A 13,312-nucleotide genomic window follows, 5' to 3' on the forward strand; every position below is an offset into this window, starting at 1 on the left:
AAGCACCAGTAACACACTTATAAACAATAGGGCTGCCGTTGACTGATAGGAGTTACTAGCTAAAGTTAACATGCTGCTGCTCTGACATTAACGTCCTTATTCCATTGAACCATTTCAACCATGCAACTTCAACAAAGCATGATGATTGGATTAATGTAGAAAGGACAGTTATGTAATTAAATAAATAAAGCTACTGGAAAAAAGTTCTAAATTAATTAATTGAAAAAACAGAACACAGTATGGGTTAGCAATAAGTTACCTTGAATATTGAGAGGTCTCACTGCTATGCACCAGCTTCAGCCTACGGCAAAAATAAATGTGCAGAGTTGTAATACAAGTTTGCAGTGTTCATAAGCTTACTGTCACTAGCATTAACGTAATTGTGGAAAACAACTACTAGCTTAATTCAGGATTATTCAGGAATAACATCACATTTACCAGATAATAGCGTTAATAAGCACCAGTAAGTAACACACTTTTAAACAGTAGGGCTGCCGTTGACTGATAGGAGTTAACATGCTGCTGCTCTAACGTTAACGTCCTTACAGTACTTAACCGGCAGTCCGACATTCAAAAAATAGCACGAAGCAGCCGGTAACTGCGGCGCTGTGCACTTAATTCTGAATTTAACAAAGGGGTCTAACGATCACATATGATCTTCGGGTGGTATGTCCTTTCAATATTACAACAAGAAAAACAGTTTTAACGACTTATTTTGGTACTTACAAGTTAAACACTGGGTGTTTCTCAATGTCAAGTAAAGCTGCTCCAGAGCCACTATTTCAAGCATACGACGTCATCGAGTGCCGCCGAAGGACTGCTCCAATGTCCAGCATACTTGGAATTCTATCGAGCCTGGCGTACTTCGTAACGAGAAATATCGAGGCTGCACATGTGTAGACTCTGCGGTCTTAAAATCCCCACAATGCTTTGCGCGCAGACCAATTTCCAAATCTTTGGCCAAAATCGCGCTCCATTTAAGGCGGAGCCTCGCATATGATACAGTAGTAGGTTTTTTGATCATCAGAAATAAGTACCTGTGCTAGTTCAATTAACTTATAAAGTGCAATCAGTTATATTCAGGTTTAGTAAAGTAAACACAATGAAAACAGAAATGAATTATATCGGTAATGTTTAGTTTTAGTTTATCTCACACTTCAAATGAGGTTCAAATGTACACCACATCAGAATCAGAGTGGAGTTTATTGCCCGGTACATTTACACATACAGGGAATTTGCTTTATGATGGTGCAAACAAGGTGTGAGAGAAGGTCAAAAATATAACAACTATAAAAAGAAACAAGACAATCAGAAGAAAATTCTACTGGCAGTTCGTTCTCTGACGTCATTTCCTACACAACTTTAAGACTTGTCCCTTTCCTTTACTTTTTGATTCAATGAAATACATGGACTGAAGCTTTCTTGAGTCCATAAAGGAAGCGTAGGTTCTGCACAGTTCAGTGACTGTGAATTCAGCTGTTCCCTTCATCCAGCTGCTGCCCCCCCCCCCCCCCCCTGCAGCTGGAGCTCCTGCCAGCTGCTCTGTGGTCCTGCTAGTGTAACGAGTAACAGCCACCAGGCTTTCCCCTGCACAGCTCCAAAGGGTCAGGATGCAAATACTATGCAAATCATGCAAAAATATGGAAATATTATCAACAAAGCAGTTTTTGCAACCTATTTCCTTCAATTCTCTACAGGCACCACCACTTGATGCAACTCTACTTCAAACAGACTTTAGTGTTAGCATCGAGGCAATGATGAAGACGTAGGTGTTGAAGAGTGTATGATGAAGGATTCTGGAGTCTCCACAGTGAGATATATCAGTAGTGTGCAGCAGACACACACACAGAGGACAGCGCCAATAAAGCCAGCAGCATGACCATGACGTACCATATTTACGAGTGAAGATAACAGTACACTATAATATGTTTCTTAATGGTCTTAATTTATTTCCTTTTTGTAAAGCACGTTGAATTGCCTTATTACAGCAGCAGAAGTATAGTGCAGATACAGTAAAGAGAATAGACTTATAGATAAACAAAGTATGCACACGTTAAAAACACACAATAAGTAAACAAATGAATATCAGATAAATAAACCATAGTACAAAAAACTAAGTATAGCACAAGGGTAAATACCAAGAAGTTAAGCAAAAAAAAGTGGATATTTGATAGTAGATTATAATAATAAAAATGTACAGCAGCAAATGCAAATGCCTTCAGACTGATTTAAATCTATTTAAATCCAATAGGTTGCACATTTCACTGCCCGCCATATATCTGCATCCACTGTAAAGAATTGTCTTCAAGTGTGAAGACTGGCATGCCAAACAAACCTGTTTGAAGCTGGTACCATAGAAGAAGAAATGCATACATATGATATTTATTGCCAATACATTATTATGCAGTTAACTATATTACCTGCCTTTAATTCTTTCAGACCAGCCCTGGATCTACTAATGGAGCTTTGATAAATGTCCCTCTGAGCATCTCTCCCTGTCTGAGCACTCTAGGCATCATTCCCTAGAAGTACTCCGAGTTCCTTGAATACCTTTAGAGGTAATTTATGAACTGCCTTGAAGGAAACATGTTTCTGTTTTAAAATCCTTGACTGGAAATGTGGTATGGACTTTTTGTGTGAAACTGCTTGTGCCTCTGCCTGTCAGAGGATATCTTGTTTCTATCTTCCTGGCTTAATAACAATTCATAAAATAATGTGTGCATAAAGACTCACTGTTCCTGGCAGCTGCAATGTACCTTTCTTTTGTCTCTTTTAGTTTCTTACTGTCTTCTTTTCAACTGGACCATGGCTTATGAGATACACATGTGTGTAAAGCTTTACACACTTCCTCCTCTAATGTTATCTATGTATCTGTGTTTTTGTGACTGTGCCAATTTCTCCCTGAAATGAATGAAACCTCTGTATTTATTTGATTCTAATGTCCATCTGAACTTATTCTTATTGTGCTCAACTCCAGTCTTGTTTACAGTCCAAAAATGGTAATCTTACCAAGACAGGAAGTCATTCTCTGTGGCTTCAAAACTGTGAGTGACTCCTTTTCCTTGTGCATAAGATAGAATGTAATATAGGAGAGTGATGAGGCTTGTCAGTAAGATAAGAATGCATGTACTGCATTCTTTTTAACTCACACCTCTCTTCGCGATGCTTCGCTGTTCTTGACAATCTTTACTTTTTTAATTATAATAATAATTATTAGATTATTTTCAAAAAGATGGAAATTCCATTCCATCCAATTACTGCCACTGTTATTCAATCATGTAAAAACAACTAACAAAGACTACGACACCACTGTTATATAGTGTTGACTTTTTAGTCTCTATCTTCACTTTGGCTTTAACAATCTACATTTCCCTTATGTGCCTCATAAAGGAAATGTGATTGTGCCATGTGACAGGTGTGTGTTGTCTTCACCAACATGAGGATCTGCAGAGATGTCTGTAGACATTCCAGTCACACCAGTGTGGGGGTGGGGTGGGGGGATGTGTCCCTGCTAAGAAATGAGCTCTCTGCTTATTCAAACACAGATGCTCAAGCATGAAGTTATATTGCTATAATGACACACCATATTACCTTTCAATTATGTGTATTTACAACACAAAGAACCCTTCAAGGTGGTGGAAAAACAGGAACACTTACTTGCTGCTACAAACCTAACATGTGTTTTTAGAGCAGTTAAAAAGGAGGATGAGAATAAAAAGCTGAATCTGCACCTGATTATAAAGTCCAGAAAACTAATAGTATGTATAGACCAGGGTTACAATCAGAGCTAGTGAGCAGCAACATTGAGATGAATACATGCCTTCTTCGATTGACTTGTATGCTCATGCATTTCCATCACGGAATGTCCTTCCTCAGCACACCAGCAGCCTATGACTGGAATGTCATTAATGAAAGTGCAATTGTTGTACATATGACAAATAAAGACTTTTTTACTTTAAAAAAGGAAGTATAATTTCTGCATTTGTGCAAGGTTCCAAACGGCAAAGTACAGACGAAAGGACATCTGCTAATTTCCTCTGTGATTGTGCAGACTGCACCATTAACTATTTGAAACATGTCCACATTCTTGAGTTCCTAGTCAAGTCATAATTAGAGGCAGAGTTGATTACTTACAGGAGAAATCTGTTGAAGTTATCAGAGGAATGGAACAACATGAACATCGAGGGTTATACCATGAAACACAGGGTAATCTGGTATAATTGTCAGGTAGTAATGATTCTTCTGTGGCTGTGGTGGACGAAGCAGATGGAGGAGTTTCACATGGCCCAGTTACTGCTGTTCTTATCTGATAAAAGCAGTAGATGGAGTATTCACTGATGCCTAACTGCTGAGGTTTTAGGTTCATCAGTTAATGGGATGAAGGTCTACAGACCTGAGGGCTGGGTCGCACCATTGGAAACCACCGGTGTAAACCAGCAGCTGTAGTTACACACTAACATTGTGCATGTTCAGGTTGGTCTAGCAGAGCTCACTAAGTTGTTTTGCTAATCTGCCCACCAGCTCTGTTGGAGGCCGGCATGGCAGGCTGTTATGTAGGAGGGGGTGCCACCCAGGGAGGCTGTGATACGGCATCCAGCACATGAGAGGCCGGACACACACACTGATGATGGACTGCAGGAGTGACAGACATATTAAGTGTAAGAAAGCATTACATGAAAACTAGCATTTTATGAATGAATATAAGCTATTGTATAAAGTGAAACCAAATAACAACAGTAAAAGCATCAGACGTACCGCACTGACAGATAGTGGCGATAAGGAAATCTGCCATCAAACGAGTCTGCACAACCGTAAGGACAACAGTGCTCCAAGCTGCCAGTAATACAAATGTGTGATATGATGTTTATTGAAAAGTAAGTGGAGACATCACATGACAGAGCAGGCAAAGAATGTTTATTAACCCTTGGCTTTCAGATTAAAGCACAACAGAAAACTGATCCAGCACTCCAAGGTTCAGCAATAAACAGCACAGGCCACAATAGCGTCTGGAATAAAAAACATGTTTCGCTGTTCCTGTGTTCTCTATCCAGAGAAAAACAAGGTTTCAAAAGTTTTAACATTGGGAGGTGGAAAAAGATTGTAGATAGTTTCTACTTATCTCACTGTCTCCAGATGAGATCATTACAGTGTCGTCTTCTACAAAGCCTTGGTGTAAAGATGTAATCAAATACTAAAAATAGTACTATCAATCATCATGTGCACAGTAGCTACAGTGTGGAAATGGCAATTATAATCTGAAGTCCCAGACTCCTGCAACATAAATATACAAGAGATACAACAAAAAAACACATTTAAAAAACAATATAATAGTGCAAGAGAAACAGAGTAGAATAGTCCAGATGATGTTGTAGTCCAATGTGCAAGTAATGCTGATGAAGTCAAATATATACGTGTCAGGAAAATAAATAAATACAATAAGCTAAATGTTGCAGAGAATGTTAATTTGTGACAAAGTAAATGTAGGAGTCTATATACATGTAAATAGAATAAGATAAAAAAGAACAGAATGTAAAGTTAAATGTATGTAATGTACCTTAATTTTCGGACTAAGGCGCACCTGAATATAAGCCGCAGCAGCTAAATTGAATGATGTGTACATATATAAGCCGCACTGGACTATAAGCCGCAGGTGTTTTAATGTTTAATTACCATATGTAAGGGTTCGTGCACAGAGGGGATTGTCGGGAAAGAGATGGCTGTTTGAGGAAGCTCCCATTTATTAACATTTCAACAAACAAGTTGCATATTTGCATAACGTATTCAAGTGTTACCATTTAGTGCAATAGTAGCTACAGAACATGTACTGTGCTGTGTAAACTGTACTGTATCACATAGCGTTTCAGACACACAAACTTTTCAACTTTCAAACTTAAACGGTGCGCTCCCAGCGCAAGTACCGGCAGTGATCTACAGCAGTGGTTTTTAACCAGTGGTACGAGGACAAACTGTCTCGCTCTTGTAATGTCTGTCTGTCTTGCTCTCGTTCTGTCTCTCGTACCACTCTCGGTTCCACTTTTACTTTTGCGCGCTACCTGTCTCACTCTTTTCCGGCCTCCAGCTTTTCCTGCTGGAGCCCGCCGCTTAAAGGTGGGGGGGGTGGACCGGCCATAGAGCCCATAGAGTTAAAGGTGGTGGACTGTAACCTGTAAAATCCATAGATTTAGGAGGTCCCCTTGTGGCCGTTAGCTGTAAAAATCCATAGATTAGCCGCACCGTTATATAAACCGCAGGGTCGAAAAATGGGAAAAAAGGCGCGGCTTATAGTCCGAAAATTACGGGTATATGTTTTTATTATATATAGATATTTAGGTTGTAATCAAAAGAAAACAACCTGCATACAGCATAAAGCACATTGCGGAAAGTTTCATTAGTGTAAATATCTATTTGCATTTATTTTCAGTCCAAGGTCTCAACAAGTTAAAACGAGCCTGTTCAGGTTGTGTCGCCTGATGTCTGATGTTGAACATTTTGATACCTGTACAAATCAATACTTCTTACTGTGTGCTATATTGACCGAGAGAATAATCTGCGGCACTCCCTCGATGTAGTGGTCTCATCTGATGTGGGGCAAAGGAGAAATACAGTCTCCTTCAGATCTCTAATCTTTGCTTCTGGGTATCCATGGAACACATATTGTCAGAAGCAGATCATGCTAAAACTGTCGTAAATTCCATTGTGTAAATAACGTCTTTCAAACAATGATGAGCACAGAGGATTTAAAGCAGGGGTGTCAAACTCAATTTCATCACGGGCCACATTCACATTATGGTTGCACTCAAAGGGCCGGTTGTAACTTTAAGACTATATAAAAAGACATATATAGATATTTAATATATATAAAATAATGTATTATATTACATCATTGCCTCTGCATTGGATTATTATCGGATAGGGTAATAACTTAATAATTAACTCGTCTGTAAGCAGAAGTCTTGGGCAAATAATTGCAAGTCTCTTCAGTGCGCATGTCACAAAATGATTTTAAAAGAAAAGCAAATTTGAGATGCATTGTGCTCCATGTATGGGCAACGTGCTTCTGTAAATCGCCATGTAACCGTATAACAAACATATTATATTATTTGCAAGCTCTTGTGGGGCCCCATAGAATGAAGTCGGGGGCCGGATTTGGGCCTCGAGTTTGATACCCTTGATTTAAAGGACAATGACACATTGTACAGTGCTTAGGCTGAGCAGTCGACAACTTACTCTGGATCCAAGAAGAAAACCAGATCTAGAGAAGGTAAAAGTTGTTTTCTGATAGCTCACAGCTGGGTTCCAACATCATCGCACCAAGTATTCAGACAATAAGTAGAAGCCAAGCAGAGCCAGGCTTCGAACACTTGTGTCTCTGATGGACAGAAACCTGTCCACAGGTCTCCTGCTGAAGCTGTTTTTCATTTTGGGACAACTGAAGTCAAGACAAGGGGCTTTAAGTCTAACTGGGACCCGTTTAGAGTGACTTTGCTTTTGCCTCTGTTGGGTCGTAAATATTGAAGGGATGTTCTTTCTCATGTTTTCTTTGTTTTGTCCCTTTGGCATCAATGTATCATTCACGTTGATGTTTTTTTGAGTTTTTCTTTTACCCGTTGTCATAGCCCCAGAGCTGCAGGGTACAGAGACACCAAACTGTAAAAGACAATAAGAACATGTATGGGATCAAATAATATTCTGACTAGCTGGAAAGTCAAATGGATCTCAAATAAAACAAAAAGATACAACATTATTAGACATCTAAAATCCCTGTAATGGAGAGCCTTCTATAAGAAAAAGAATCAATGGAATGGAGACAAAGATAGCAAGTTGTTCAGCCCCAGGTAACAGAGCCTCTGGATAGGGCAGTATTTTGTTTGAAAATATCAAAACATTTTAACATAAAAAAATTGATAAGATGATAGACATATCCTTCTATCAGGATGATTAAAAAAGATAAGATGGACCTTTATTGATCCCCGTAGGGAAATTTAGGTGTTATAGCAGCAACACAATAAGACCTGTCCTCATTGTGCAGCACCTTCAGCGACAGGCTGCTGCACCCCACCTGTCACACGGAGAGATACCGCAGGTCCTTCCTTCCTGCAGCGGTCAGAATTTACAACCAGCACTGCCCCTAGTAGACCTTCCTACACACACACCACAACAAGACTATAACACCCCTTGCTGCTAAATAAAAACCAACTTTGTGCAATATGTGTTATATGTGCAATATATATATGCCATTAATAACTGTGTAATTTATACCTGGCCACTAAATCAATCAATATATATATATGCCATTAATAACTGTGTAATTTATACCTGGCTGCTAAACCCTTGTTACTGTTACAGGGTATGTATCTTGTATTTTGTAAATTGTGTAACTTGCTGCTGTTAAATACTGTCAAACTATGTGCAATATGTGCTTTATGTGCAATATATACTTTATATACATATGCCATCTTTAATAACTGTAATATATACCGGGCTGCTAAATCCAATAACTGCTACAGGATTTGATTTGTAGATTTGATTTGTTTTTGTAATATTGTTTGTTGTTTATTATATTATACATTAGTACTTTTTTAGCATATTGTTGTGTTGTTGTTTATTATATTATAACTTAGTACTTTTTTAACGCATTTAAGATATGCAACACTAAGCTGTCTTTGGCTCTTTCCTGCTGTAACGCTGCAAATTTCCCCTCTGTGGGACTAATAAAGGTATTCTGATTCTGATTCTGATTCTGAAGACAGAAACACAGATAGAACCCATGGGATAATAAGAACACAAATAAAATGATACAAAATTAAATAAGATGAAAATGAATGAAATAAAAATTAAATGAGTGGCAAACATTTACTCAAGGTAATGTGTACGCTTATTATACTGGACAGTTTATAATTGAACCTGGTTTTGGCAGAGTTGGCAGATGATCACATTGTGACAGAAGGACTTTAACCTGGTGTCACAGTTTGCTCTCTACGATCAGATGGAGCATTGTGAAATGTCTTGAAGAAATACAGAACTTCTTTGTTTTATCTGACATCCAGTGAGTGTATTGGTCTGTATGAGTGAGCTATGGCAGTGAGAGAGATGGCAGCAGATAGTGTGTGCCACCACTCTCACACACACACACACACACACACACACACACACACACACACACACACACACACACACACACACACACACACACACACACACACACACACACACACACACACACACACACACACACACACACACACACACACACACACACACAGTCGCTGTGATTGACGGTAGGTCTTGTGCAGGGTTCCCCAGACATACGGCCCGCCACGCCCCTTTGACCGGCCCTCCACCTCTCTGCACCTCACCATTTGAACTGGCCCAAAGAAGAAAAAAAAAAAAAGAAAAAAATTATAAAGTATTTTTTTAAATATTTTATTTTAGTTGTCCAACTTGTTTTGTGAAATAATAACATGACTCTCCAAACGAGGGCGGTAATCGCTGTTCATTCCGTCACCTGAGATTAGAACTCGAGGCCGTCAGTATGTAGTGGCCAGAGCGGCTCTGGTAGTGGCCATGAGCCAAACAGTGGAACTGTCAATCAGATCGCCAGCGCCTCTATCACGCTTTAAAAGCAACGTTATGTAACGTTCTGGTTGACATCTGTTACATTTGCATCTTGTTTTTTTAACACTAAAATATTTTTTTATTAACCATTTATATTTTATATAATTTAATATGTGTGTCTGTATTATTTATGACGTATGTTTATGACCGAATTTCCGCCACCTTACAAGCTGATCGAAGTCATGCGCAGAAAATATTATGCTACAGTTGAACAGCAGTGTAATGGCGTGCAGTAAAGTGAGGAAAATTGACAGAGAGTGTCGGGTTTTTAAAGAACAATGGACCAAGGATTATTTTTTTGTTCCATGGAAGGACCGTGCCATTTGTATTATATGTAAAGAAAATGTGGCCGTGTTTAAAGAATTCAACCTTCGCCGCCATCACGAAACCCGGCACAGAGAGTATGCTAGCTTGAGCGGGCTAGCGAGAGATGATAAGGTTCGGCGTCTGAAAGGCGGACTAGCTGTTCAACAGGATGCCTTCCTTCGTCAATCCCGGGTCAACCTGGCTGCTGTCCGAGCTAGCTACAAAGTAGCTAACCTACTGGCTACCCACGGCAAGCCGTTCACAGACGGAGAATTCGGGAAGGCCATGATGCTGGCTGTGGCTGAGGAGGTGTGTCCCGAGAAGACAGATGCCTTCCGTGGGGTGAGTCTCTCAGCACAAACGATGACGAGACAAATTGAGGAGATGGGGGGAAACGTGTTTGACCAACTGAGAGAGAGAGCCGCAGAATTCAAGTGTTTTCCTTTAGCCATGGATGAAAGTAATGACGTACAGGACACGGCACAACTGTTGATTTTTATTCGTGGAGTCAACACACGTTTTGAAGTGTCAGAGGAGCTGGCATCACTGAGAAGCCTAAAAGGCACAACAACTCGAGAAGACCTTTTTGTCGAAGTGTGCAAAACAATGGGCGAACTTGGTCTGCAATGGGCTAATTTTGCCAGTGTCACTACAGATGGTGCGCCTAGCATGGTCGGATCTACGAGGGGTCTAGTAGGGCGCTTGAACGGCGAGTTCGAGGAACGAGGTCTCGCCCCACTGATTCAAGTCCACTGCCTGATTCACCAGCAAGCGCTGTGCTGCAAAGTTTTGAAGTGGGCGTCTGTGATGAAGGTGGTTGTGCACTGTGTCAACTACATCCGGAAAAATGGGCTGAAACACAGGCAGTTCCAGGCCTTTCTCTCCGAGCTGGGGTCTGCTCACCAGGATGTGCTGTACTACACCGAAATCCGGTGGTTAAGTCGAGGCAAAGTATTGCGCCGTGTCTACGACCTGCTGCCCGAAATCAACACCTTCCTCCAGTCTAAAGGTGAAACGGTACGGGAGCTGACCGACCCGGAGTGGAAATGGGACCTCGCGTTTTTAACTGATGTGACTGAACTGTTGAACCACCTCAACCTACAGCTCCAAGGCAAAGGGAATCTCATCAGCGACATGTATTCCCACATAAAAGCATTCGAGGTCAAACTGCAGCTCCTTGTGCGACAGGTCCAAAAGCTGGACTTCACACATCTCCCTGCCACCCAAAGCTACTGCGCCGAGAAACCAGCCGCCCCTTTCCCAGTCGCGAAGTGCAAAGATGCCCTGGAGATGCTGCAGCGAGAGTTCAGTGTGCGCTTCCGTGAGCTTCATGTCAACAACAAAGACATAAGTCTGTTCCAGAACCCCTTTGCTGCTGACATTGACGACGCACTTCCCTCTCTTCAGTTTGAACTAGCCGAGCTGCAGAATTGTGATGTCCTTAAAGACGCATTCAAGCCTGACCACCTCCTTGAGTTCTATGCTGAGCTACCAGAGGGCACTTACCCAAACATTAAACAACATGCTCTGAAGATGTGTACCGTTTTTGGCAGCACCTACACCTGCGAGCAGACGTTTTCCCGCATGAAGCAAATAAAAAATCCAACGAGGAACAGACTCTCAGATGAACATTTGCATCAAACTTTGAGACTGGCAACCACTAGGCTACACCCAGACATCGGACTTCTCACCAGCCAGAAGCAAGCACACAGTTCACACTGATATGGTAAATATACTGATTTTAACTATTACAATTTTATATGGCTGTAAACATGAACTATGATTTTTTGATGAAATATGATTAATGTTTTTAATGAATTTTAATGAATAATGTTACACTGTATTTGTAAAATCACATCACAAGGAACAACAGGCAGCATATTTGTAAATAATTTACTGAATGTGTCCAATGTCATCCCTTTATGCCAGGTTTCCAGGCAGCAAGAGAGGGGACTGCAACTGCTGACCTCAAAGATCACTGCCCATCCATCCTTCCTTCCACCCTGGCTACAAGTACCAATTCAGTTCACCTACTGCACATATTGCTGACTTCCCATTCTGTTACTCTCTTCTAGTTTAACCTGCCGAGGGTTTACTGCTCAGTCTCTCCTCCCAATCTCTTCTCTCAGCATCTGCCTCTCCATCGTTGTCTCTCTCTCTCCCTCTCTCTCCTCTCTCTCCTCTCTCTCCTCTTTCTCCTCTTTATGCACTGCCCCTCATCTCAATCTCCTATTTCAAAGGGATGATAATTGTGCTGTAAAAGTGTTTGGGTGCTCATTGCATTTTCACCTTGAACAAAAAAAATCTCACCTGAATATACAAATAAGAGTTGGTTAGTTGATATATTGTTCACCAAGTTTCTTGTCTTGATGATTTCTCATCTCACTGTAATATAGGCCTACCATTTCTATTGTATCACTCATAAACTGTCAATCACCATGTTTTTCTAACCTTTCCTTGCTATTTTTACATGGTTGTTATTAGAAAATAAAAGGAATACCTGTGGTATTTCAAATTGAAAAACATGTGAAGTACTCACTTCTTTTGCAAATCACTTGTAATGATGAACTATTTTGTGCTAGAAATTATGGCTATAACAGGCAGTGGCCTAGTATACAGCCCACATGATCGATCCCGGCCCCTCATCACAGTCAGGAACGATAATGTGGCCCCCAGAGAAAAAAGTTTGGGGACCCCTGGTCTTGTGGCTCGCGCCTCTGCATGCCACTCATCCGCCACTTCCTGGGCCCTTTGTGTTTCACACACACACACACACACACACACACACACACACACACACACACACACACACACACACACACACACACACACACACACACACACACACACACACACACACACACACACACACACACACACACACACACCATCTGCTGTGGTAATTCACAGGCTGCATGCCGGAGCAGCACACAGCCGCCTCTCTTACTTTGCTTTCTCCTATTCATCCCTCCTTTACTCGCTCGCTGTCTTTTATTTGGAGGGAGAAAGCCAGGCCATTCAGAACTTTTGTTTGTACTGCCCCCCCCCCCCCCCCCCCCACACACACACACACACACACACACACACACACACACTATCTCTCTCTCTCTCACACACACACACACACACACACACACACACACACACACACACACACACACAAACACACACACACACACACACACACACACTTACACTCACACACTCACCTCAGAGAATGGCCTGTTTATTTGGAGTCCTACAATTTATTTAGCCTCTCATATTTGTCATGCACTGTAGAGGAGCTTGCTCACTCAGCAGCAGTTCATTGTGTTAGTTATCGTACGGTTGGACCGTGGTAACAGAGCTCTGTTACCGAGCCATCCTTTTTTTGTGTCTGGTTCTTACCAAC

The 13,312-nt window shown here is 41.0% G+C and overlaps 1 protein-coding gene across 1 annotated transcript; it reads left to right on the plus strand.

Annotated features, from left to right (window-relative positions):
• Positions 1-10,356: 10,356 nt before the first annotated feature.
• LOC307030316 (general transcription factor II-I repeat domain-containing protein 2B-like) lies at positions 10,357-12,542 on the plus strand. The gene is made up of 2 exons (XM_079666658.1): positions 10,357-11,647; positions 11,851-12,542. The coding sequence occupies exon 1, from the start codon at positions 10,372-10,374 to the stop codon at positions 11,641-11,643; it is 1,272 nt and encodes a 423-aa protein (XP_079522784.1). The 5' UTR covers positions 10,357-10,371; the 3' UTR covers positions 11,644-11,647; positions 11,851-12,542.
• Positions 12,543-13,312: the final 770 nt, after the last annotated feature.

This window comes from Notothenia rossii, assembly GCF_949606895.1.
Source record: "Notothenia rossii genome assembly, chromosome: 2".
NCBI lineage: Eukaryota > Metazoa > Chordata > Actinopteri > Perciformes > Nototheniidae > Notothenia > Notothenia rossii.